The sequence below is a fragment of the Chionomys nivalis genome, chromosome 16 (assembly GCF_950005125.1).
Source record: "Chionomys nivalis chromosome 16, mChiNiv1.1, whole genome shotgun sequence".
Classification (NCBI taxonomy): domain Eukaryota; kingdom Metazoa; phylum Chordata; class Mammalia; order Rodentia; family Cricetidae; genus Chionomys; species Chionomys nivalis.
In genome coordinates, this window is record NC_080101.1 from 9,711,049 (window position 1) to 9,737,257 (window position 26,209).

At 46.9% G+C, this 26,209-nt stretch overlaps 1 protein-coding gene across 6 annotated transcripts in view; it reads right to left on the bottom strand.

Annotated features, from left to right (window-relative positions):
* Positions 1-319: 319 nt before the first annotated feature.
* Positions 320-26,209, bottom strand: part of Fam110b (family with sequence similarity 110 member B) — a 125,508-nt gene continuing 99,618 nt past the window's right edge. For 4 of the 6 annotated variants that reach the window (XM_057791202.1, XM_057791201.1, XM_057791199.1 and 1 more), the window contains one exon: positions 320-2,109. In XM_057791202.1, coding sequence (XP_057647185.1) covers positions 695-1,795 — 1,101 coding nt within the window. In that variant the 5' untranslated portion in view covers positions 1,796-2,109 and the 3' untranslated portion in view covers positions 320-694. Of the gene's footprint in view, positions 2,110-9,192; positions 9,224-25,996; positions 26,134-26,209 lie in introns of those variants that run through there. The other 2 variants (XM_057791200.1, XM_057791205.1) reach the window with 2 other exon arrangements.

A 26,209-nucleotide genomic window follows, 5' to 3' on the forward strand; every position in this document is an offset into this window, starting at 1 on the left:
CCCCCTCCCAGTATTGAACCTCCTGCATTTGCTCATTGTGGGTTTTGTCTGATTGTCTTCCACTACAAAAATACCACCGACATATACACTAAATTGGACACAAGACAACACTGTTGCCCCAGAACGCTCCACTAAGTGGCAAGAGAATGGCAAAATGTGGGCAAGGCCTACCGCTGGATTCCACAGAAACAAACTCTAGCCTGGTTCTCTGTCCTGTCCGTCTTCTCCCGGAGCGTGTCCCATCCATTTCCCAGTGTTTGATCTCCCATTTAGGTAAAGTGGCTTTTTATTTCAAAAAAATTCTGTGTTCAACTTAAAAGCCAGTTGATAAAATTTTTAATTAAGACACAACAGTGCGGGGTATAAAAACACAAGAACCACATAAATATTGAAGAAACTGAAAACTTTTTTTTTTTTCCCCTCCTGTAAACAGTTTTGCTTAAGAGCAACGCCCTAGGCAGTCAGATTCTGGCTGGAAAACTTTTGGCAGATGAGTGTTCAGCAAGACTCTGCAGAGAGGTGAGGAGGAAGCCAGGCCAGGCGCCATGTTGACAGGCATGCAACTTGAGAACATTGCACAACAAGCAACACAAAGAGTGGAGAAGCTCACAACACTTCAAGGAGACCTCACAACCTTCACAACTGTGTATGCACAGACAGACCCACCCTCCCTCCTTTCCGCCACTAAAGCCCCTTACACATGGGACACCTTCTGTGACTCCCTAGCCTGTTTGATGCTATATAGCCACTTGATGATTCTAGCATTTCTCTCGATGGCAGAAATGCCATATGGCACCCGGTCATTGGCACTGTCATCATTTCTAAGGTCACTGTTACTGTCCTGAGACTGTTCACAGTCTGAGCTGATCATGCTTGCGCTGCGGAAGTTGAGGGATATGATGTCAGAGTTAGCCCTTGCAAAGTTCTCCATGCCAAGGTTTTCCAGCTCTTCCGGGTCGAGTCCGCAGTAGTTGAAGAACCTCTCCACATCTGCGTCTACTCGGAAATACCTGTCACTCAAGTCTGACTTGGATCGCTGAAGGGAAGGTCTCCGGCTGACCCCACAGGCTGGTTCCACCTGGTCAGCCTCAGGGGACTTCGTGGCAGCCACCTTGGGCTTGGGAGGCAAGGGAGGGGCAGAACTGCTGCAGGGGATGGCTTTAAGGGGCTTCACGCTGGTCACTTTGCGGATGTCTGAGGAACTGTGTGAGACGTGCAGGAAGGAGTCTGCCGACTGCTCCAGCAGTCTCCTGCTCACGTGGGAGCTGCTCTCCTGTGGGCTACCTCGCCCAGGCGTAGGGTATACCTTCAGCGACTCAGCGAAGGAGTGCCGGTGCAGGTCAGTGGCGTCCCTGTGAGGAGGCCAGTTTCGAGAGCTGTGCTTGTGGCCAGAGCCAGAGCTAGAGCCCTCGGAGCTATTGATGATGTTCTTGAGGATCTCGAGTTTGAGGGTCTCTCGTTGCACACCGCTCTCGGTCTTGGCATGGTTGCCAAACACCTTGAGAGTGGGGCTGCCCAGTGTGCGCTTGGCTCCTGGGCACACCGGGGGCTTGGCCAGCACAGCCGGCTTCACCGGCTCCTGCTTGGCGTTGATCACCTCCTGGCTCTTGACATACTTGGCCTTGTCAGCCTCCAGCCGCTCCACTGCACTGAGTCTCTTGGGGTTGGGCTCGGCCTGCCTGCGGAAGTAGTCGGGTCCTTTGTTCAGGATGCGCAGGGGCACCGCGGACGTGAAGGTGCCCGCAGGGCTGACCGGCTTCACCATGCTACCTGTCTGTAGCGTCTCCGTGGGCATGGTGGGCGGTCTTTCCCCGGCAGCCGTGGTGGATGCTCTTCTGGGCGCCTCCGGCCGGCCTGAACAGACACATGTACACGAAACACAAAGGGCAGACGAAGGATACTGGAAGCGGTGTCAGCCGCAGCTGCTCCTCATCTCACAGCTCACTAACTGCCGCCCTGGCTTCAGCGCACTTTTCTCTCCCTCCAGGCGGCCCCTGCGCAAAAAGGCCACAAGCCACAAGTTCCTTTTAATCGGCTGGGTGCCTCCTTTCTTCTCCCTGAAGGCTGTGGGAGTCTCCTTCAGGTCTTTGTGCTTAACTGCAGGCAGAGCTGAAACACAAAACAACCAACCGCGGGTTAGGAGGGGCGGGTGACATCACCGCTGTAGCAACAGAGGAACCCCGCAGTGATCCCACTTCCGTGGCACCCCTGCCCGCCCAGAGCCCCCCAAGGTCAGTGAAGCCGGCACTGGCAATTCCCGGTTAACCGTGCCAGGAGGGCAACCGGGACCTCTCCGGAGCCTGCGCGCCGCCTCCGGCAGCAGTCAAATGTGGGCGTTTGCCAGAAAGAAAGGGGCTGAGGCTTCCCAGGGAACTCTTCCAGCTGCCTCCCCATTGGTGCGAACCGAAACCTGAACACGCCTGGCAGGCATCACTTAGAGTGAGACCCAGGAAATACTCGTGAATGAAGAACGGAGGGTTCAGCCAAGTTCTGTTCCGTTCTGTAGCACATTAAATGCTAGGGGCTTCCTAAGACCTCCATCTACTTTAGCGTCAACGTGGGCGATTTGCGCTGCTGGGTCCCTTTTGCAGTGAAGTAAAATTTGTGACTGCTTATGACCAATCTGTCAGTAATGCTCGAAACAATCATTTCTTTAATGACTCAATAAGAGGAAAGGAGGTGAGAAACGAGAATGGCAGGAAGCAAACAAACAAAAACTAGTAAGAAATACAACCTGCCTCGGTCTGCTTACTTTCAGCAAGCAGCACTGTCCTGGAAACTAATAACGCATGCGATGTTTCTCTCATTAAAATTTACTTCTTTTTTTTTTGAGTTAAAAATAACTATTATAGAAATACTTGGAGGGGAACGCTAGGAGTGGATTACGGATTATGAAATGAGCCATCATTTCTCCGACTTGACAAGTGAGAAACATCTCTTGTTTCCTTTTGCTAGAGGGAGAGCCTGCTCACCAACCACCAGCATTCCAGAACACACAGAATGACCTCGTCAGCACTCTCATTATCATTAGGAATATTAGGAGTGCAATCTATGTAACATGTCGAGGCACAAACGTGCCCGAGATACAAGGTGATGATATTACTGACTTCTTTTTTTTTCCTCGCATGTGAGATACTGATGACAGGAAGGAAATCAGCGCTCTTTCTCCTGATAATCTTCTCAAATGCTTCATCTCTAAATAAAATCCATTCTACTTTATTGGAGCCAATTTTGGTAATCTGCAAAGGGATTTGTTCTAATAAAAATGTGTTCCTATGCAATGTTTGAGAAACCCCAAGGCGACGACTACATAATGATTTTCTTTAATTGTGCTCTTCTATTTTGATGCCTCGACTTGGTTAAAAAATAAAACAAAACACAATAACCAACCTCCTCCAATGAAAATTAAATGGCAGTCTTTCTTTGAATGCGATTTGAATGCAACTGCCTCAAGGAGCCCCAATTCCTTGAGTCTCTAGGTTGGTTAATCTACTACTTTGGAGCCATCTCACTGGCCAAGGACACAGGGGCTATCTTGGAGAAAAGGCAGTGTCTTACTGGATGTGGAGTGGATTGCACAGCAATAGCAAGATTGGGCTGGGAGGCAACCTCGGCCATCAAAGTGGACCATGGGAGGGAGGGATGTCCCAGATACCCTGAGTACTGTCACTGTGGGCCTTAGAATATGTCTCTCTGTGACCGTCTTCTCTCTTAACTTTTATTGCTTAGCCAAAGAAGCCAAACTCTTCCTTGAAAAGTGGATGATAAACCCACAACCCATTTCCCTGACGGCGCCACAATATTCCCAGACTCTTAACTCCTCTGAGAGGTATTTCTGGGCAAGAGTGGCCCATAATAAAAGTCTCTGATCTACTTTGCTTGACTACAGGTTATGAGACAGCACTCATTTCAGAAAGGCGGGGCTCACTTTTCTGAAGGAGGAAGGAAAGAACTTAGAGAGGTATGCTGGACTTCCCTCAGCCTGCTGCCATTAGGACACACGTCTTTAGTTCAGTCATACTTTTTAATGGGCTAAGTCAAAAACCAGGCAGTTCACCTTGGGTCTGACTCTTTAATCCAAAGGCTCCAGCATAATGTAAACCTATGACCCAGCATTAGGTCATCCTTTTGCCACCTGTGACCTAGTGTGACAAACAAGAAAGGAGCCTTCCCCTTAGAACCATCCCCGCTGATTACCTTGAAAATGTTCAAAATGCCCGTGTTGGGAAAATGCCAGAACGTGAGGTGAGAGTGAAGAGTGGGCTGAGAATCATGCCGAAGAATCAAGGGAGCCTTCCCACGGCACCCAAAGACGGATCACAGGGCCCTTTCGTGGGCACGAGTTATTTGGGTACAATTCTTACAATCCATTCCTGCTCAAAAACCACGTGGCTTAAGGAACAAAGACAGGGACTTGTTTTCAATTTCAAAATGGTTTAGTCGGATCTTGGTGACTGCCTTAACTTTCCTATGCCTCCTGCCTTTACTGTTTTAGGGAAACCTTCCTCTGAGGTGAGATGAGGTGATCAGGTAACACATGCTGGCGCTAACGTTCTTGCTGGCCTATGCTTTTCTTTGCTATCATCGCCTCTGGTTTTACTGTATTATAATCAAAGGTACAAAATGTTGACATCATGGCCCGGATTTCCCGCATGCTGGACTACCTGGGAGAGCAGGCTTTGGTCTCCTCTGAAGCTCCGAATAAGCATCATTGCTCTGAATTCACAAGACTGGGGAATACCAATGCATCTTCTAGGGTCCGTTCCTAGTCTCTCTTCTTTTCCTATTACTTCCTTCATGCCTGAGACTGGCACCCTCCCATAGGAAGGCTCCTTGGGCTTTCTAGAAATTGCTAGACATTCATAAAGCCAGTATGGAAGGATTACATTAAAAAGTAGTCATTTGTAACCACTTCATATTTCATTTTCTTTCCATTTCCACGTCCTCCCTTTGTTCTTGGTCATTCCCAATTTCCGTAATATTTTTTAAATAGTAATGGGAGAAAACCAGAACAAGCAGAAGGTCTTGCGGGAAGACTCCCAGCAAGGGGAACAGCTACAGAAATGCTGGTGTTTGAGGATAATAATCGGCAGACTTGATGTCTGCTATCTGGGCGGGCCAACAGCTGGAAGTCACAGGGCGGTGTAGGTTGCTCTCACTGCCTCCCTACCATCTGCTCCGCTACTTCCCAGGGGGAGCTGCTGTAGGGACACAGCTGTACAGGCCTGGAGATATACTCTGACCGGTCAATCGGACATGACGCAGCAGGTACCTGGAGCTACACCTCATTGTCTCGACAGAGCAACCATAGAGTCCTTCAGGGAATGTGGTGGGGGACAAGACCCTGACATCTGGCATGCGTTCTCTAGTGTGGCTGGAGACGAATCACAGCAGTGAGGCCAATGGCTGGGCTGGGAGCAGGGAAGGGAAAAATCTGGTCTCAGTCTCATAATGGTCCACACATAAAAGTAACTATGATTTGTTTTCCACTGTGGTGGTGGGGTAGAATCCCAGGCATGGGCATAGAGAAGCACATCCTTCATCACTGGCTAGACCCCTGTCCCTGAATACTCTCAGACTCCTGGCACAAGGCCGAGGATGCATAACAGAAACCCCACAGAAGGAGACACTTCCATTTAAGACCGTGTTGTCTGCATTCTACCCTAGGGAATAAGCCTTGAGCAACGTGAAGGGTAAAAAGACCAGGATAGAGACATGGGTGAGTCACTATTAAAACAGCTGGCCACATCACGGCAGATGTGAGCTCCAAAGCTATTGTGGGTGCAGTGGGTTGTGATGGATAATGGGATTTCTGCTCTTAGCGGGAGGCCTCTGGTGCCTCTGAGCTGGAGGACGCTGATGATGAGAAGGAGTGAGATTCCTGGCTGCTGGCTCTGTGCTAGTCTCCAGGATACTGCAGAAGAATGCCAAGTCTGGTTCAAGAGACACTATTGCCTTAGAGTACCAAGGAGGAAGCAGAGAAGGCCCACATCTGGTTTCATGTGTATGTTACAGAACATGTATGTGTATGTTCATGTGTATGTTCCATCACAGGAAACGAGCAAAGCTGACTCAGGTTTTAAAACTAATGTTTTTAATCTTTCTGATTTCCACTCTGCCAGCAGCTCACATGGTTAGTGAGGTAAAGACGTGGCCCCTCAGCCCACATGAAGTATCAGGGAATGTTTATGGCGTGGAAGGGTTACGGTCAAAAAATGCCCTCCACGCACACGGTTCTTCTGAAGACATAAAGTCAATATTCCTGTGAGCCAGGCCAGGCATGCCTCTGTTCCCAGAAGGCCACACTGCTGAGGTAAGAGCTCCTGGTCCAAACAAGGAGCCCCCAGTTCAGGGCTGCCCAGGAACATGACTCTCTGTTGCTTAGGAACAAATCCAGAATTCTGGATAGCATTCTGTCCCATGAAGCACTGTAAGCCAAGCCTGCTCAGCTCAGTGGTTTCTTCTCCTTTATTTGGTACGTCTGGTAAATAAAAGAGAAATACCCTCTAAATTATAAGCAGGAAAGAAAGCCACCAGAGTTAGAGCCCAGCCTGTGGGAACTGAACGCAACCACAGAGGTTGCCAAGGGTGAAAGTGGGTCACTCCTCTCCTCCTGGGCACTGCAGCAGGGGGCTGGGGGCACTGCTGTACAGAGCATGCCTGGCTAGTCCACTTGAATGGCCTATGTACAGTGGCAAACGTGTTGTGCTAGTGAGCTGGGCATGTCCTGTTCATTCAGAGTACGTGGGAAAAGTGGCTGCTGGGCCTCTGAATTGAAGATTGTAGATCTGATGCCGTCGGGCTCTCTTGGGTCTGCTCCCACACTGTCCGGAGCATGTGTGACTGCACCCCCTGATCCCACACTGTCCGGAGCATGTGTGACTGCACCCCCTGATCCCACACTGTCCGGAACATGTGTGACTGCACCCCCTGATCCCACACTGTCCGGAGCATGTGTGACTGCACCCCCTGATCCCACACTGTCCGGAGCATGTGTGACTATGCCCCCTGATCCCACACTGTCTGGAAATTGTGTGACTGCATCCCCTGATCCCACGCTGCCCAGAGCATGTGTGACTGCATCTGCTACACAGCCCCTGGTCTGGTATCTCTGCCTTTATTTTGCATGTTGGTTCTGGCAAAGTTTCTTTTCCCGCAACTTTTTTCTTTAAATTTTGACATTTTAAGCATAAAATTCCAACATGTCTGGGGCGCACTCCCTATATCTATATCCTGGACTACCCTCACTAAAAAACACAGCCCTATCAGTTTTGTGTGACAGTGTGACCTTCTGAATTCTTTTCCAGCAGAAGGAGCGCTCAAAGTGTGACTCCTCACTAAAGTTGACACTCTTCAAATGAATCATGTCTGTTGCCTGAGCAGTTATGTGTAAGATGTCACACAGAAAAGCCACCATTGTAGGAAGATTCAGATGCATCTAATTGAAGATCAATTAAATCACATGGTGGAAATGTCACCAGAGCAGCAACAAACTGAGCTCATGGCATGTTCAAGAAGCTTGAAAGACACTGATGACCAATGAGAGTGACAGGGCCGGGGGTGGGGTGGGGTGGGGGGAGCAGGGGAGCAACACAGGACTGCTGGCGGGACTGGTAGGAGGGGCAGGAGGGACTTAGACTCTCCAGATAGTCACGAGAGGGTAACTGAAGAGAAGTGAAGCTATCACACACGGTTACGTTTGTTTTCTTAATGCCCTGGTCAATAAGGGGATGGTCTGAGAAGTATCAAATACAACTGCAGAAGACAGAGCTGTGGGGGAGGGAGCATGGCCACCAGGCTGTGAGAGTTCTGGCATAACACTGGCTTGAATGCTTAGTGGTAGCTGAGTGGCCTCTTCTTCCTGTTCTGGCCTTCCCATCTGGAAAATAGGGATAATAAAACAGCTAGCTCTCCATATCTGTTGATTCTATATCCAGAGATTCTGCCACGGGCGGATGGAAAACAACAGCTTTCACCAAGTTCCCCAAACTACCCCTGGAATGTTTTCCATGCCAATACTCTGCTGAAGCAGCTGTGGAGAGGTAAAGCAGCCGGTGTTACAGCTTCTCTGGTCCCATGCAGCTGATTCCACCAAGCCTGTGAACAGAACGCTCTAACCTGCTTTCCTGTTAGCATCCCCCGAAGAACACAGTGTAACTATTTACATACGGTTTACCTTCTGTTTGTCTGTATTACTTTTCTATTACCGTGACAAAAGACTGGACAGAAACAAATTGAGGGGGAAAAGGTTTACTTTCCCTAACAGCTCCTGGGGCTTTCAGCCCATCATGGAGGGGTAAGCAATGCAGAACAGTCTGATTTGTGACGGCAGAAGAATATGACAGAGGTTGTTCACTTGGAAACAGACCAAGAAGCAGAAAAGATGCTAAAACCGGGAATGGGAACAACCTTTAAAGGACTGTCCCTAGTGTTCTATTTCTGTCAGTCAGACCTCACCTCTTAAAGGTCCTACAGCTTCACCAAATAGCATTCTAGCTGAGGATCCTGTTCTGGTGGGAGTTCCTCCCCGGCCCCTGGCATCCATATACCCAAAGAGCCTGGGATGTTCTGACGGAAGCTTTACCCTAAGACCCCTGCCCCATCTCTCTCTAAACCCTGTGACATCTCAGAAAGCCCACCAAATTATGACCTCTCCCCCAGAGATGCTCAAGATCACAACCCCACAGGGTACCCCCGCAGAAAACAGACACATGTATATTTTTTATTAGTTTCTTTTTTCCGTCTCCTCTCTGGGGGGGGGGGGGCTGGAAAATCATCCAGGTGTGTTTTATCCATTAAACCTGGGCTTTTTCTAATTCAGTTTGATTTAGTCTGATTTGTATGGCTGGATTATTGCATCAGCGGAGAGGCCTACCGGGGTGCAGAAACTTTTCAAACACATATTTAAAACCTAATCCTCTGTGGGACACATGAGATTCCAAACCCAACAGAGGTACTCGGCATAATCTAGGGGTGACTGAAGTACGTCCAACCTGTGACTGCAGGCTGCATGTACCCCAGAGTGGCTATTTATATGGCGCAATACAAAATCATAAATTTACTTAAAACATACTGAGTTGTGTGTGATTTTCATTTAACTTGTAGACAATAATGTTGTGCCACAAAGTCAAGTTAGACAAGTCTGACAGAAGGATGAGTGTAAATTCCATGCAAGTAATTCTCTTAACTTACATACGGGACTGGAGCATCCATAAATTTTGGTATGTGAGGGGCACGCCAAAGCAGCTCCACTATGGAAGCCTAGAGAGGGGAGGAAAGGGATGGAGGAGGAATGGATAGACAGATGGAGGGATGGACAGATGGATAGCTAGCTGGGTTTTTGATAGGATTTATATGAGCACACAGACACTTTCTGTTCCAGTTAGATCTGGGATGAGAAGACGGTAGTGCTCAAAGGTGTTTATGACGTTCATTAGAGGAAAGAAACCTCAAGGCAGATGTGGACAGCTGTGGATTCCAGGCTGGTTTGTAAGAAACACACTCACTGAACTTTAACCTTCTCTACCCTCTTTCTCTGCACACGGGGCTTGTCACACACCACCCTGGCAGCCTCTGAAGCAGCTATCCTTGTTCTCACATTTGCTCTTCTCCCTCTACAGGCTTACAGCCAAATGCCCCTGGACACCTACACAGTTAACAGCACCGTGGCTCTCACAACTACAGCGAAAGGTACTAAGGAGACAATATTGTTAGCCCTTGCGGAAAGCAGTTATTCATTTCAATGATAAGACTAGTCGCATTTTTCACGCCTTCCTTTCCCTTCCCTTCCTAGTACAAATGTACTTTTTATCCCCAAGGCAGCAACTTTTAAGTAATACAAATATAAGATGGGTGTGGTAACACATGCTTGTAATTCCAGCACTTGGGAGGTGGAGGAAGGAGGACCAAGGAAGACCAAGTTTTTTTTTTTGTGTGTGTGTGCCTAGGTCCACAGCAAGTTCAAGGCTGCCTCGGGTTGCAGGAAGACCTGGGGTCCTGGGACAGGTGTAGAAAAAGGGACTTTGTGAAGGTGACGAACAATAGAAGCAAACAGGAGTGAAAGGTGTGTGTGTAAGGTGTGTGTAAGGTGTGTGTGTATAAGGTGTGTGTGTGTCGGAAAAGACTGGATCTGCTCACTACAAACTGGGCAGAGGGGGAGCTTGTCCAACCAGGTGGAAAAACTGGGTCAAATGAACCTCTTCAGGACCCGCACCTTTTGCACTAGAGAATGGCGGGTTTCCTCCTTTCTCATTACAGTGAGATCCCTAGCCATCTAGAGTTCCAGCAGCTCTCTCTCTGGGTGCTGCCATCAGCCAGCAGCTTCAGGCTACACAGAAAACGAGATCACCTTCTTCAGTGCCACCGTCACCTTGTATCTTCTTTGAAATCCCAAACACTTCCTAATCACACTGAAACCTTTGATGATAGCCATGTTTAGCTTATTATTACTGCCATCGTCATCATTATTACTATTATTATTATTGATTATAGTCAGTCTTCTCTGGGGAGACAGATCAGTCAGTAAACTGGCTGTCACATAAGCACACAGACATGAAGCTGCTCCATCTGTAGAACTTAGGTAAAACCAAACCAAACCAAACCAAACCAACCAAACCAAACCAAACCAACAAAAAAAGCAGACAGCCAGGATGTAGGTGCTGTTTATAACCTCAGCATTGGAGTGGAGTAGGAGAGTCTTTAGAACTTCTTGGTCAGCCAGCCCAGTCAAAAAGATGATTAGCCTCCACAAATGTACATATACATATTCACACATACATGTTCACATAGCCACATGGACATCTGCACACCCCCCCCCCCCCAATTCCCTGGGCTTACATTTCTAGTTGTTTGCTTTAGTTATATCTTTTCATAACAAGGGCAAGTAGCTCTTTTACATTAGAATTTTTTTGCCACCCTTCACACCTGGCTGTTCTTGACATATGAATTTTATACAACCAGAAGAGGGGAAGTCAATGTCGAGGCTAGTGTAGTTGCCAGAGAAGCCAATGCTCACCTGTCAATAGTTTTATAAATATGGATCAAGGAATGAAATATGTATTCTGATGGCTCATATAGCGTAAGCTGAGGGACACCAAGATGTGCCCTAAAACTTACCCAATGGCTGTGTGGTCAGTGTGGGGGAAGTGTCTGGATGTGCAGTGTACATACAGGGGCCACATCCTTAGTCTAAACACCTGAAGGTTTCTTAAAAGCTACACGTGGGAAATCCCACACCCAACGTATGATTGGCTGTAGTACAGCATAAAATTCCCTCCAGGCTGTAAGTATAAACCGTACATAAAACATCAGTGAGTCTCCTGTTCTCAGTAGGTCTTACCCTCAAGCTGTCTCATTACACACAGGCACATATTCCCTCACCTCCCCAAGCAGCAGAAATCTTACGGACTTTTAGTACCAAGCAGCTCAAATAAAGGATAACTGTATTAACCATTTTTGTTGCTATTGCTTCTGAGTAGTGTTTTGAACTGAGATTGTCTGGAGGGAGTTTGCTACCCACAAAGTTTTCCCATGACATCAGGCAGGCAAAGAAAGCAAGATTCCTGAACTGCGGGCGGGACTGGGGAGAGCGCCTCTGGAGATCAGGAAGAGAAGTCTGAAGTTCTCTGCCCAGAGCTGGGGTGTACAGCGGTAAGGTCACACAGGGAGCCTGGCAGGTCCTTAGGGGCTCCGAAGACTGGGAATCAGCTTGTAACTAGAATGGGGGAGGTCAAAGTGGTAGACTCTAAAACCAACAGGCAGCAAGAGGAAGCTGCCTTTCCATAAGCACCAGGGGAAAGGTGGCTGTGTACTAGGGGAGAGGTGCAAGCTGGCCATCAGAAGCCTGCAAAAACACTGCTGTAATCCCCAAATGGGGATTAGCCGCTGCTGAGACCTAGCTGCCTGCATCCATCCAGGAAGCCAGAAGCTCCCAGAGAGAACCCTCAGAAATGTGCCATGGCCAGGGACACCAAAATTCCAGCAGCAAGAGCCCAGGGAAACCATGTCACCTTCCCTCAGGCAGGTTTTCCCCCTTTGTGCATTTGACACACCTCCACAGGACTTGATCTGGAGGTTAGAGTGACCCTGATGATGCAGAGAGAGGGACTCATGGGCAGGGCGAGGGGGGGGGGGATTCTCATCAAGTCTCCTTTCCCCCAAAGGTTCTAGAACCATTCAGGGCAGAGCTGGGAGCAGCAGAGGCAAACTAACTGAACATGAAGATGGAGCTTCCACTGTGATAGTAAGTTAAGAACCCTTGCTTGAAACTAAGGTGAGGACTCTAAATTATTGAAAGACTGCAGAGGCCCTGGGTCCTATCTGAGATGCTATTCATGGGGAGAAAGGGGAATTCAGAGGAGCAAGGGGAAAGAAGACATCTTCCTTTCACCTCTCTAGAGATCAAGCCAGAAAACACTACTAGGCTTTCCTACGTGATCGACTTGATGAACTCTGAGAACTGCCTATGGTTGCAGCCCCTGCTCTGGTCCTCACAGATAGCAGCATGAGGTCTGGATCCATCCGCACTCACTAACTCCAATGCCTGGCCTGGCTACTGGCTAAGCAGGATGGCCCAGATCAAAGGCTGCCGCTCGAATTCACTAGGGACAGTTCATGGCCGGGCACCCCATCTGTCCAGCCAATGCAAGCTTGTATTGACTGTCGCCTCCCTGTCCACAACTTGGCATTGAGAATCACCTTCATTCTGTTTCAGCTTTACAGCCACCTAACAATCTTTTTTCCCCTCTTCTTCTTTCTTAAAATGATTCCATTGCTCTCACACAATGGAGTTAGTACCATCTCTGTCAAACTGGACCGCCTGCAGTTTCTGCCCAACAGGTCACTTGCATGTCCCCATTTTGTTATTTGAGGTGCAAAGAAAATATGTTTTCAGATTTCAAAGCAAACAGTTATGTGAGCAAAATGGGCCAAAGCAAAAAATAGAGCCATTATTATAAATGAAATCCAGCCCAATCCGGGTGGGGGGGAACGGAGCAGGGCGATCTCACGCTTGGTGGATTTTTATGCTCCTGTCCTTCCCCAAGGTCCTTTAGAGGACCTGAGCACAGCATCATTTTCACATGGAAATGAATCATCATTAAACTGCAATGTGCTTCTCTTTAAACGGACAGAGAAATGAAACAGAATGAGAAGCAAACAAAACCACATTCTGTTTTAACGTTCTTGGTTTCAGCAAGGGATAGGTGGTTCTGAGGCCACCGACCTCTATTTAGGAGCTCAGCCTTTTACCTGGGATTATAGAAGTCGATGCTATGTGTAGCTGGTGCCAAAGGCGCTGGGGAAATATCATGGCAAAATTCTTAACTAAAAAGTATGGTTATCCGAATTCCTAGTGAACAACCAATAGCACAGCTACCCTACGACAAATAAACACAGGACGATGCCGCTGCAGACCAGCGTTGTTCTCTCATGTAAATTTTCTGTAGCTCCGCCTTCACCGCTAACACTGTGGGAGCCCATGTGGGACTAAAGTTCAGGGCCTCTGCCCTCCGGAATCACCAGTCCCTCAGTTATTGTGGGTCTGAGAATGAGCTGGCTGCCTTCATGACCTGATCCAGGAATAGCTGCCAGCAGCAGCATCTTGGTGTATGCTCCAGAGAGTGGAGAATGCTGGTGCTAAGGCTTTGTTCTGCCTTCTGAAGTGGCAGGTGGGTCCCCTTGCAGGAAAAGGGGCTTCTGAGCTGCTCGGACCTGGAAGATTTTGTCCAGTTCTCCCTCCTACATTAACCTTATCTATCTATATTTTGTATATCATTGCTTTTCCCTTTAAAAATTACCTATTAATACAATGACCGCTTCTTCCCAGACACAACGTGGCATCCTGTAATTGTACTGATGCTGTTCAGGTGCTTTAAGGTTCATCCTTAATATGGATGCTCCTCATCTCACAACAGGATTGCAGCCTGAGAAACCCATCACACACTGCAAATACCAGACAGGGAAAAGGCATTCATCCATGTGCTACGCCGGGCCTTCTTTCTTAGCAACACGGCACCGCAGCACGCCAGCTGCTTGCCACTGTGACCTCAAGCCTGACTATGAGCTGTGGCTTGCTTCTAGTTACCCAGAACCACAGGTAGGGACACCATGGCACTTTGCTAGTCCTTGGGAGAGCAGAACCACATTCCATGCTCGAAGACGACTGCATGTGTACCTCTTTTGCATCACCGCAGTCAAAACCAGTAAGTGAAAGGCTAAGCAGGCCTGCGTTTCTGAATCAGGCATTACTAACTTCAAATGTCTGACGACGCCACAGAAGTGACCTACGCCCCAGTGGCAGGAACTTGACCCGGATGTTAGAACGGAGGCACTCTACTCTGCCTGACAGTGCCATTTCGTTACTATGTGCCTAAAAATGTATGCCTACTAAAGCCCTCCTCTTACTAGGAGTAGGTGCTCACTAAAATGCTCACCCAGATGACATAAGATGATAAATATTGGGTAAAATAAATACTAAGCGGACCACTTTATATTTTCAGGGCTCAATGGATACATGGAATAGAAACCTTGGAAGACAGGAATATTTACCAATTTGGAATGATACTTGAGATACAGCCTTCTGATACAGGATCACAGTCCACTGGCACACAAGTTCAAAGAAACCATTCACAACCTAGCGAACACTAGCATCTCCCTGTGCTTAAGACAAAGCACAGACGGGAGGAAGGCTGTATGGCAGAGCCACTGGGTGCATCTTAAACAATACTGACTACTGTGTGTGTTTGTTAATGAACACTAGAATTCTTCTCCATCTCCTGAAGGGCTTTTGGGAGAGTGGCTGTTGAACCACTTAATCCTCTGCCTTGAGTGTCTTCTGGAAACAAACAGTTAAAATTCCCCCCCCCCTTTTTTTGTTTCTAAGGATTCTGTCTCAGTTGTGGCATAAAAATAATCTTAAAATAAGACACATGAGATGACAGACATATTTTCAGAACGTATTACTTTCATCTCTCAGCACCTAGCACATCTTATATAAAATAATCTTTGCTTAGAATGGTGCAGAGGGAACATCCACCATGATTTCCACTCAGTACTATTTGGGGGTTCAAGTAGTGGGGTGCACAGGAATGTCTACCAAGTTCATTTCAGCTTGCCCAGGCCCTTCCAGCTCCGCTCCTGAGAGCCCTGGAATGCAGGCAGAAGGTTCCAGATAGGGGGCTGCTGAGCCAGTCCGTTGATGTGTGGACATAAAAGCATGGCCTTGAAGAGACTGGCAGAAGCTTTGTATAGGGCATTGGAATGAGGTCTATGACTGCAGGCGCTCTCCCCTCTGTGGCCTGATGTGCTGTCTTCCTCCCTATTCTGCTCCTCTCCACACCTCACGGATGTTCTTTGAACTTTGTAAGTTGACAAGCCACCAAACCTATGGGATCCTTTCTCAGCTGCTGTCCTTAGGCCCAGGCCATCTCTTTTGCTCCTACTATGGAGCAGTGGTCCCAACTCCTCTCCCAACCATGGCCTGGCTCAAAGGACCGCAGCACAGCACCCGGGGCTGGTGTGAGCAGAGTCTGGAGCCTTTTGCATGGATTGTTTTCCGGTATGTTCAACTCCCTTAAGGCAAATGAGTAAAAATCTACGTGATGTCTTCTTTGTCAGTTTCAGTTGCTTTGAGCCCTTATCTCGTCCCTACTCTGCTGCAGAGAGAAAAAGAAAAGACAATGGGGGTGGGGAGCAAGCTCTCTTGAGGCTTCCTGAGGATCCTGATCACCTAGACTCTGAATTAAAAGTAATCTAATAAATATTTAAAGTAACAAACTACAAACCCCTCTGGGAAGAACTTGCACTAGACCTGAAAACAGAGGCCAGTTCACACTGTTCTGCCAGTGTCTCCTCATTACAAGACACCACCAGCCTCTGTAGTAACTGTAACTGTGACACTTCAAATTCCTATTTATTCAAGAGAAACTATTCCCTGACATGGGGGAGGGCTGCTGTTTGCTTTGGGAATGCTACCCTCCGCCTGAAGTTTGTATACTGGCTTTTATTTATTGTGTACTGAGAGGGAGTTTTCTGTTGTGTTTTAACAGAAAACTGTATCTTTGTTCGGGGCAAGAGGTCAGAACTGAAGTTCAGCGCCTTTCCATCTCCCCCAGCTTCTGAGTCTCTCTATTACAGCTTCATGCTAGAGAAATCCGCTAGCATCCAATCAGCAGCCGCCTCTCACCAGCCAGTGCCATGCCAGATAAGACACAGGCTCTTCACCACCCAGTTCTGCTCAGTATGCATCTTTGGTCTCACTTGGATGAGGAAATAAAAGCACTGAAGTTTGGGTACCTTGCTTGAAACCGCTGCACTGCTATGCTTTCTGCACACCTTAGCTCTGACGAGACTCAAGCCTGCACCCTGTGCTGCTCTGGGCTGCCACGGGAACACTGGCGGTGACATTCACCGCTAGCATGGAGAGAAGGACAATATGGCCTGCAGACTGCTTACCAGGTCTAGCCTGGTCTGGCCAGACAGCGAGGAGAAAGCCCTAACTAGTACTACCGCTTATGCCACAGGATAAAGTAGGGAGACAGCCAGGTGCCCCGAAAACTTGGTGACCAGAGCCATTCATAAAATGTAAAAACAAGCCAAAGAATACAATACGAGGTGAAGGCAATACAATCTCTTTGTTTGATGAGATTCTCCAAGGGGCTCCTGAAATGTCACAGCATCCTCCTTCGTGAAAAATAAACATTCTAGTGTCTAGCTAAGGAAATTAAAATATCTTGGGAGCAATGGAAACAATAACAGAGCCACGACCCGAGAGATAGAATCAGACTGATCAGAGAAGCCTCATCTTCTCAGGGCTGCTCCTTGAGAAGCCTGGGGTCGCACGGACCATGTTCTGTCCTCCGAGAGGTGCTCCCAGGAGGGGCACATTAGTCAAGACAACAAATAGAGGAGCTAGAAGGCACAAGGACACCAGGAGGGGCCTTTTGACTCAGAAAACTTGACTGACCCTCTGCTACATGGTGGGCAGGGAGAAAAATGAATGACATATGAAGTGTACACATATGGCACAGGTAAATATTGTATGCGGCAGGGTAGGAATGGATGTTGAAGGGAAAAAGAGAGCAGAGATTTAGCATGGTAGACAGTGCTGTCAATGTTCACAGGAAGAAAAAGATAAAGAAACGAGGAATCGAGGGGCCTCCAGGAGTCAGTGGAATAGAGAAGGCTTGTTTCTTGGGTTTGGAGATAAAGGGACAGCTAGCGGAGGGTAAGGAGAACCAGGCGAGCGTATTTATTTCAAGGTGGCAGAAGTGGGGTATCCTGTGCTGATGGGAATGATACAGTAGAAAGAAGAGTGTCCAGGCTACAGGAGATACCTGCACATTCAAAGTGGGGGACTAAAAAAATCAACTTCAAAGTGAACATGGAGGGACAGTGAGTCACAGGTGTCAGGAGACGGAATGGGACATTTACTATTGCCTGTGACATCAGGGTTCTGAAGGAGTTTGCAGGAAGAGTGGTGTAGGTGTGTGCCGCTCCTCAGAGCACTGAGATGGCACAGGGAAGGGGTGTGCAGAGGCTACAGGCTGAACGGAAAGCTGCAGGGAGCTTCCTACATGCGGGCGAATCAGCAGTTACGTAGGACAGACGGTGAGCTACCACAGAGGCAGAGCCTCGTAGGCGCTGGAAGCTGGAGTTCCCCATCTGCTCCAAGACTCCTGCCAAAAGCGAACGGTCTGAATGAAAAGTCTACCTACAGAACCGGGAAGGGGAGTGCCGCTTTTGCGGATTCCCAGTCTACCAATGGGGAATCTGAAACCCTAAGGAAAAAGAGCTGAACTCCCATAGAGATTGGGTTGTGTGACCCCTGATCAAGTGGTCCTACGTGACAGGCCCTGTGCCAGATGCTAGAGACACTCGTGGGAAAGGCACAGGTGTAAACCTTGGGCCCATGGCATCCTGGGGCATCCTCACACATCTTAGGGAGCAGAGTGTACAATTGAAAGTTTACCAGGTGAGAGTTCCTGGCTAGATTCTCACAGAAGTGTGGCCTGTGCCCATAAGGCGAAATGGCCGGGATGGCCTTGTGCGTGAGGATAAGGAGTGTTTGACGTGGGCTACACCATGGACTGTTATGTGACCCTCGTACCCATCCGTGAACACTTCAGGCTTTTTACTCTCAAGGAGGGGTGATGCTGGGGTGCACATATTGGCTTCTGCTGTGGTGAGAGGTACAGCGGTTCTTCAGCTCACAGGTAAGCATTTAGGTTGTCTCTTCAAAGGAAGGGGTAAATAAAATGCTTTTTTTCCACTCAGAAGGCTTGGAGAGGATGGGGATTAATAGCCTCATGACCCTTGTGCTATCTTTGTGGCTGAGGCCACAAGGCTCGTCACTCTATAGAACCCATCTTTAGGGAAGGTGTCACATGTAGGAAGACCACAAAGCTCGTCACTCTATAGAACCCATCTTTGGGGAGGTGTCACATGTAGGAAGACCACAAGGCTCGTCACTCTATAGAAGCCATCTTTAGGGAGATGTCACATGTAGGAAGACCACAAGGCTCGTCACTCTATAGAACCCATCTTTAGGGAAGGTGTCACATGTAGGAAGACCACAAGGCTCGTCACTCTATAGAACCCATCTTTGGGGAGGTGTCACATGTAGGAAGACCACAAGGCTCGTCACTCTATAGAAGCCATCTTTAGGGAGATGTCACATGTAGGAAGACCACAAGGCTCGTCACTCTATAGAACCCATCTTTAGGGAGATGTCACATGTAGGAAGACCACAAGGCTCGTCACTCTATAGAACCCATCTTTGGGGAGGTGTCACACGTAGGAAGAGTTTTGACGCAGTCACACACTGAGCTTTAACGGGGATTGGTTTCATCACCAAGAAAACTTTCAGCACTGCATTCAAATTTGTCAAAAATAGACTACTTGAGGTCAGACTCCCAAAGTTGAACCAACACCAGCTACTGAGATGCGTTGACCAAATCACCTTCTTGCTTCCCATGGATCACGACTCTGCTGGCTGTGGTGGCTGCACAGACCCCCACATGTAGTTAATGTATTGTGGAAAGTCCTATCACGTAAAGGCTGCTTCCAGACTTGAAGAATACAAACATTTGAATAGGTAAAACAATCGAGATCCAGAATGAATTACTCTGCAATGAAATGAAAGTTTTAACCAGACAAAGGATAGTATAGAAGAGGCTGGTTTACAGTCCAGCCTGAAAACTTTAGACGGAGTCCTATAATAGGTAGGAGAAGAATGCTAAATTACGTTCAAGTACGCTCTAGGACTCTGATGCTTCTCACTGCCAAAGCTAAATTTACTATTTCCAGAGTAAAAAAAAAAAAAAAAAGGAAGAAAAACATTAAACAGAAGTTAAAGATAAATGAAACCAAGTAATAAGCATGAAAATCTTAATTGTTGTGCAATGTATTAAGCATATGGTAAGAAAATGTGTGTGAGAGATTCTGTCTATGAAGAAACAGACACTACAGCAAAGGGTACAAGAGAAGTGGGCTGGGTGAAAGAGTAACGAGGGTTACTAAACAGGAGGCTGGCTTGTCCTCCCTAGCTGGCTCCCTGTGCTGGCTGACATCTGACATCTTATACGGACCCAGACCTCAGGCACAGAAGCAGAATCTTTTTAGGTATGTACACGTGTGATGTTCCTGGTGGTGCAGTCGCTGAAACTACTTGATGGGAGTTTATGGCTCGCCAAGGAGACCCTCAAGGAGGAACTCCTTGGGGATGTTCTGCTGGGGCTTTGAAGCAGGCGGCTGTAGTCTGGAGGTCTGTGACAGCCTCTAATAACATTAAGAGCTGATGTTCGCCTGCTTAACAATGTGTTAATGATGTGTTACATCTACCTGTAACACGTCAGCTTGCAATGGATTAGAAAACATTTGGCCAAAACTGCAGGCCAGAAACCAAGCCACTAAAACCTCCAGTCAGGGCCTAGAACATTGAAGAAGGAGGCCCCAGGCTCAGAACTGAGGTGTGCCACAGAGACACATCTCGTCTCCAAGGGAATGCTCTGGGCAGCACAGTATCCCTGCATTAGCTTTCAGGTTCGCACTCTGCTGTGAAATTCTTCTTCCTTTATTGACAACTGGCGGGAAGGTATTGGATTTTTTCTTTTTGTGTAAAATCTTTGAAGATAGGTGGTGGCTTGCATACATTTATCTGTTTGACTTACTAACGCATTCTGCATCACTCGGAGGGTTATGTGTAAACAGCAAAGAGGCTGAGCCTTCCTGTAGTTACAAGTATAACGGGAGAAATATTTTAGTAAATGAAGCTGGTGCACCTATAGAGTAAATTTCCCCACAGCTCGCCACCAAAATGAAATTTATCCCAGGAGACAAAGAAAAGAGCAATACCTATAGATATCACTGTCCGTTTCCACAAGTTTCTCAGTGAGCACAGTCTGTGGACAAAGAACTATCAACACCTAGCTTCTCATTTTTCCATGCCAGCTTTTTTAAACAGTATGACAGACAGCACAGAGGGATCTACTTCCCAGCTTAGAAAGTTATGTGTCATCCTTCCCAAAGTCTGTCTCTCTACACACAGGGAAAAAGACAGACACTTCTCCTGTCCTTCCTCTCTGACTGATGGGAAGGGTTCCTTTAAGCAAAACTCTAAAAATATAAAGTATGTGTACGTGTGTGTGTGTGTGTGTTTGTGCAATTTTCTTCCCTGAAAAGCATTTATCAAATGTTCCTTTATGGTATGACCATTTGATATCCTTGGTTCAGTTCTCCAGCCAGACTGTGAATGTGCCAAACAGAGTCTGGCAGGGCAGTGGGGGAATGAAGGGGATATGAAGATTGTAATGGTTTTTAAGAGATTAGTTTTCTCTGGTCAAATAACTCATACGGAAGTATAATGGCCCCAACATCCTCTAGTGATGTATGGAAGGTCATGGTACAATGGACCAGAGCAGATGTTGGCCTTCGCTGACCATATCTGGGGACCATTATTCTCCTGTGACTGCAGAAGGTCATAGAACAATGAACCACAGCAGATGCTGGCCTTCACTGACCATGTCTGGGCCCAGTATCCTCTTGTGATGTGTGGAAGGTCATGGAACAATTAATCACAGCAGATGCTGGCCTTCACTGACCATATCTGTGCTCCAGAATCCTCTCGTGCCTGGGCAAGGTCGTGGAGCAGTGAACCACAGAAGGCAGTGTCCTTCATTGACCATGCCTGAAAGGATTCAGAAATCCTCTGGGTGTTGGCATTTGTCAGCTGCCACAGGAGAAGAGGAGCACAGCCCTCTAAGGTAGCCGGGGAGGTGACAGACAGGCTGGATGCACTCAGCATATAACCTGACACACAGAAGTTGTGCTAGGAATTATTACAGTAGAGACGTTATTTTTAATGGAAAGAAATTCAAAGTACCTTGTGGGAAAATTACATCCCTGGTCAACTCAAGAGTTGCAAAAAACAAAACAAAACAAAACAAAAAACCAAACATGTAAACTCAAGGTTTTCTTGTAAGATGATACATGCCAAAATGAAATCCATTATTTATAAGTGAATCTTCCTAGAAGCTTAGGAGGTACGACATTAAATTTGTTACCTGCTTAAAGAGAATGTTCACGTGTGCTACGCTGCCTTCCAGCTCCTGATGTGCTTTTTCCGCTCGCAGTGTTTTCTTTTTTTTGCAGTATGCCTTCCATATTTCATTATACAGGCATTTAGGGAGTTTATTTTTAAAGCATTATAAATGTAATTATGCCTTTAATGTCCATCTTCCTACACCTGCTGAAACCACATGTAAGCTGTAGGGATTTACATGAAGTTTTATAGATTCCTCCAAGGTTTCTATGTGTACAGTCTTGTCAGACAATCTAAACAGCGAGGAAGTGGGCTAATGATATGGAACCAGTCTAGATTCCCACCAGCAGATAAATGGATAAAGAAAAAGTGGGGGAGGGGGGAGAAAATATGGGGTATGTACACACAGGAATTTTAGTTTAGCCATACAGAAAAACTTAGTTTCCATGCTTGCATGGTTAGCACTTTACTGATTGAGACATTTACCAAGCAATACATCTATATAACCATATCTATCTATCTATCTATCTATCTATCTATCTATCTATCTACCTACCTACATACCTACCTACCTACCTACCTACCTCTATTTACCTCTACGTAGAAGTAGGAGGGAGTTCTGTGCAGGAAGGAAGGGGACCAGTGGGGGAGGAGGCTGACAAGGGCAGGTAATGGGAGGCAAACACCAAGTGCAATGGTGTATGAAGATAGCACAATGAAGCTCATTTGTGTGCTATTTAAAAATAATTAAAAATAAAAGGAGAAGCAGGCAGCCAGTTCTCACAGCAGACTGCCTTCTTGCTCCCTAAGAACGTGGTGATAAGAGGTTAAACAAATCAAGGAAATGAGAATTTGCTCAGAACTGATCTCTTGTCTAGCAAACCTAGAAGAACAAACCACTTTTCTTTTCTTTCTTTTTTCTTTTTCGAGACAGAGTTTCTCTGTGGCTTTGGAGCCTGTCCTGGAACTAGCTCTTGTAGACCATGCTGGTCTCGAACTCACAGAGATCCGCCTGCCTCTGCCTCCCAAGTGCTGGGATTAAAGGTGTGCGCCACCACTGCCCGGCAACAAACCACTTTTCTGATTAAATTTCCTAGTATTTTTCTAATCCATATAGAATAAAAGTCAGTGACAGCATACTTAAGATTTCCTAAATTTCTTCATTCGCTTGGTACTCTAATATTTCTGTATTTATTTATCCAGAACTTTGGCTGTTTGGGTCAGGGCCTGTTTAGCCTGAACTTCCTAGAACTGGCTCTGTAGCCCAGACTGGTTTCAAACTTACAATACTCCTGCCCCTGTTTCCTAACTGCTGGGACAACACAACTAGGTTCTGCATTTTTATTAAGTTATCATTTTAATAGAAATAGATGTAAAAAGAAGGAATACCCTGAAAGCTCACGCTCCATTGACATGTGAAAATCTGCTCTAATAACAGTGACAGGCATTTTTTCTTTTGCTAAAAATAACAAAAGATTTCTATTCTTCCTTATACCTCCCACCCCCAATGCTCCCTGTAGGTTTAGGGAGTATCTTTACTATATCTCACCTCTCCACACACACCTAGAATGTGGGACTTAAGGGCTATAAACAAAGATAACAACAATGTCCAATGAAAATACATACACAATGTAGCACGGACCATAGTCCGTATCTTCCCGGCCTATTATGTGTTTGCCTTTGAGACTAAAGTATTCCTGGTGAGGAGTGCTGGCTGAGAGTGGAACCCAGAACTTACTGTAACCACAACCTAGGAGGGTCTCATGAACTCAGAGAAACCAGGGCCTTAGACACCTATGCTCAAAAGCTCAGCTTACTGCAAGGCAAAGAATAGGGAGGTTTCTGCCAACACACACAGCATCTACTTGGAAGAACTGGGGTCATCCCAACAAGCGAGTGAACAGTAAGACAAACTTGTTCTTCCCCTTTGTTCCTCCACTAGCTTGACAGAAATAACCAGACTGTCCCCAAAATAAAGATGGAAATAGAGGAAAAGGAAGTGATATAGAACAGACGGGCAGGTGCAGATGCAGGCAGAGAAGCTTCCTTCACACATCTCGGCCTCCTCTTTCTAGAATAAGAAACACGGCTTCCTCATAAATAGAACAAAACTGAACCCCGTGTCACAAACACTCTTGATTAACTTTCTGCTTTCATTCTGCCTTCTGAAGCGACGGTGGGGCGAGAACTGTATTTCAGAAGCTACAATCACAACAGCCGGGAGAATAAGTCTGGCACAACCGACAGATTTGTTCTTAATTCCTATTTATAAAGCAGAAGCTGTGATAGGTCCAATGATGCCTGATGACTTTTTGTAATAAAGCAGTCAGCGGATCATGCTGGCTTGAGAGAGAATCCAGCCTTCTCTGCACATTGGGCTCTGAAGGTCGTACACAGAATACAGTTAAGGAACTTCCCTGCCATGACTTGACTAACACACATAAAAAGTATTTTTCATAATGACCCAAATGTTGCTTTTGGTTCAAAATGACAGCATGACTTTTTTTTTGGTTTATCATTCAATTCTCTAATCCCCTAAAATAAGAATTTAATAATAAAAAGTAAAGAGCAGGAAGATACAGAGGTACTTTAGTCATCTGTCCTGCTGTTGTGATTAAACCCCTGATCACCAAGACCTAGTAGAAGAAGAGGAGAAGGGTTCATTTGGCTCATAGTTGTGACCACCACAGTTGTCACCGTGCACTCAGGACACTGATGAACGCTGCTGTCCCTGGCATGCTCTCCTCTCTCAATGTCCAGACCCCAAGGACACAAGCCATGGAATCCCCAGACCCCACGAACACAAGCCATGGAATCCCCAGACCCCAAGGACACAAGCCATGGAATCCCCAGACCCCAAGGACACAAGTCAAGGAATCCCCAGATTCCAAGGACACAAGTCAAGGAATCCCCAGACCCCAAGAACACAAGCCATGGAATCCCCAGACCCCAAGAACACAAGCCATGAAATTCCCAGATCCCAAGGACACAAGCCATGGAATCCCCAGACCCCAAGAACACAAGCCATGAAATCTCCAGACCCCAAGGACACAAGCCATGGAATCCCCAGACCCCAAGGACACAAGCCAAGGAATCCCCAGACCCTAAGGACACAAGCCAAGGAATCCCCAGACCCCAAGGACACAAGCCAAGGAGTGGTGCTGCCAATATTAAGGTGGCTCTTTCCACCACTGTCAGCCCAACTCAGAAACCGCCCCACAGACAGGCCCAGAGGTTTGTTTTCTAGAGGATTCTAGCTTCTGTCAATTTGACAACATTGTCACAATGTGTAAGTGTGCTATAACTGACCTAGCAAAATAGGTGTTTGGACGAGGTTCTGGTGAAAAATGAGAGTATTTGCTTGTCACCGTATCCCCAAAATGCAGGACTTGGAAACAAGAAAGGGACAGAGAGGGCTAGAAACAAAGCCGAGAACATGGAATCTGTGAGGCTCCAAACGCAGCCATGGTGAGCCAGGAACCAGTCCTACCACATCTGTAAGTGAAGCCTCCCCGTCAGTAGCCAGGGCATTCTGGGTGAAGGCCTACACCGAAGGCAATAGGCCAAGATCATCAACACAGCTGTGGGTCCGTATTTGCTCATTGCTGAGTATGCCTAAGAACAAGAGTGGGGCATGAGACACAACAGGAAGGAATTTTGTCCTTGATGAAGCTAGGGATCCCAATTTGTAGAATGTTGACTCAACATACGACTTCATTCAGTACATGCATATGGCCATAAATAGCTCTCACCTTCATACACAAAGATTCCTGCTTAATTCGATTCTCAGGAACCTCTTTAAAGTGGTATGGGACTGCTAATCTGAGCCTGGCATGAAAGCCAGAGCCCAGATAATCACACAGATGAAAAGAGACCTACAGAAGATAAGGCATTCAAAGGACATTTGATGATAACTTCAAAAGACCTGAAAAACTACCCAGAGACGTCAGTGGAGCAACTACAGCCCCCAAATAAAGCCAAATGGTCTTAAAAACATGAAAATTCAAAAACCGACTTAAGGAATTAAATGTATCCTTCAAATAAAAAGATTCAAAATAAGGTTTGAAGAAAATCCAGAGTGTTTTCTGAAACAACAAAATACCTGAAGACTGAATTCAGGGAGGAGATGATGTCAAGGACAAAGGCCATCTAACTAGCACTCGAGGAAGACAACAACTGTTCAGAAGAAACAAGGCTAACCTGGAGCAACCATTTCAGAACAACTTCTAGGAACGTAGAGAGGCCTGGGAATGTAGATCCATGATTATCACAGGTCCCACAGTAAAGCATGCCGCTGTGCAACTTCAGAATATCAGGGCAGAACCTCAGCTTCGGGAGAAAAACACCCCCACCAGGACACACAGCAGCATTGCTATTTAAAATCAGCACTTGATGTGACTTCAGAATTGCAGGAAATGATTTTTTTTTTTTTTTAATGGGAAATGATGATTTACTTACATTTTTTTTTCTCAGACAATCCTTCAAGCGGGAGGATAGAATAGAGTCTTGCTGACAGAAAGACTCAGGAATCAACCACTCAGGTCCTTTCACTCAGAATGCTTGACCGTGCTCCTCAGCACAGTGACAGAATAAGCCTAGGAAGAAAGAGACAACATCCAGGCAAGAGTGAGCCTCCTCCGGACCCGGGATGGCCACAGGCAGATATGGCAG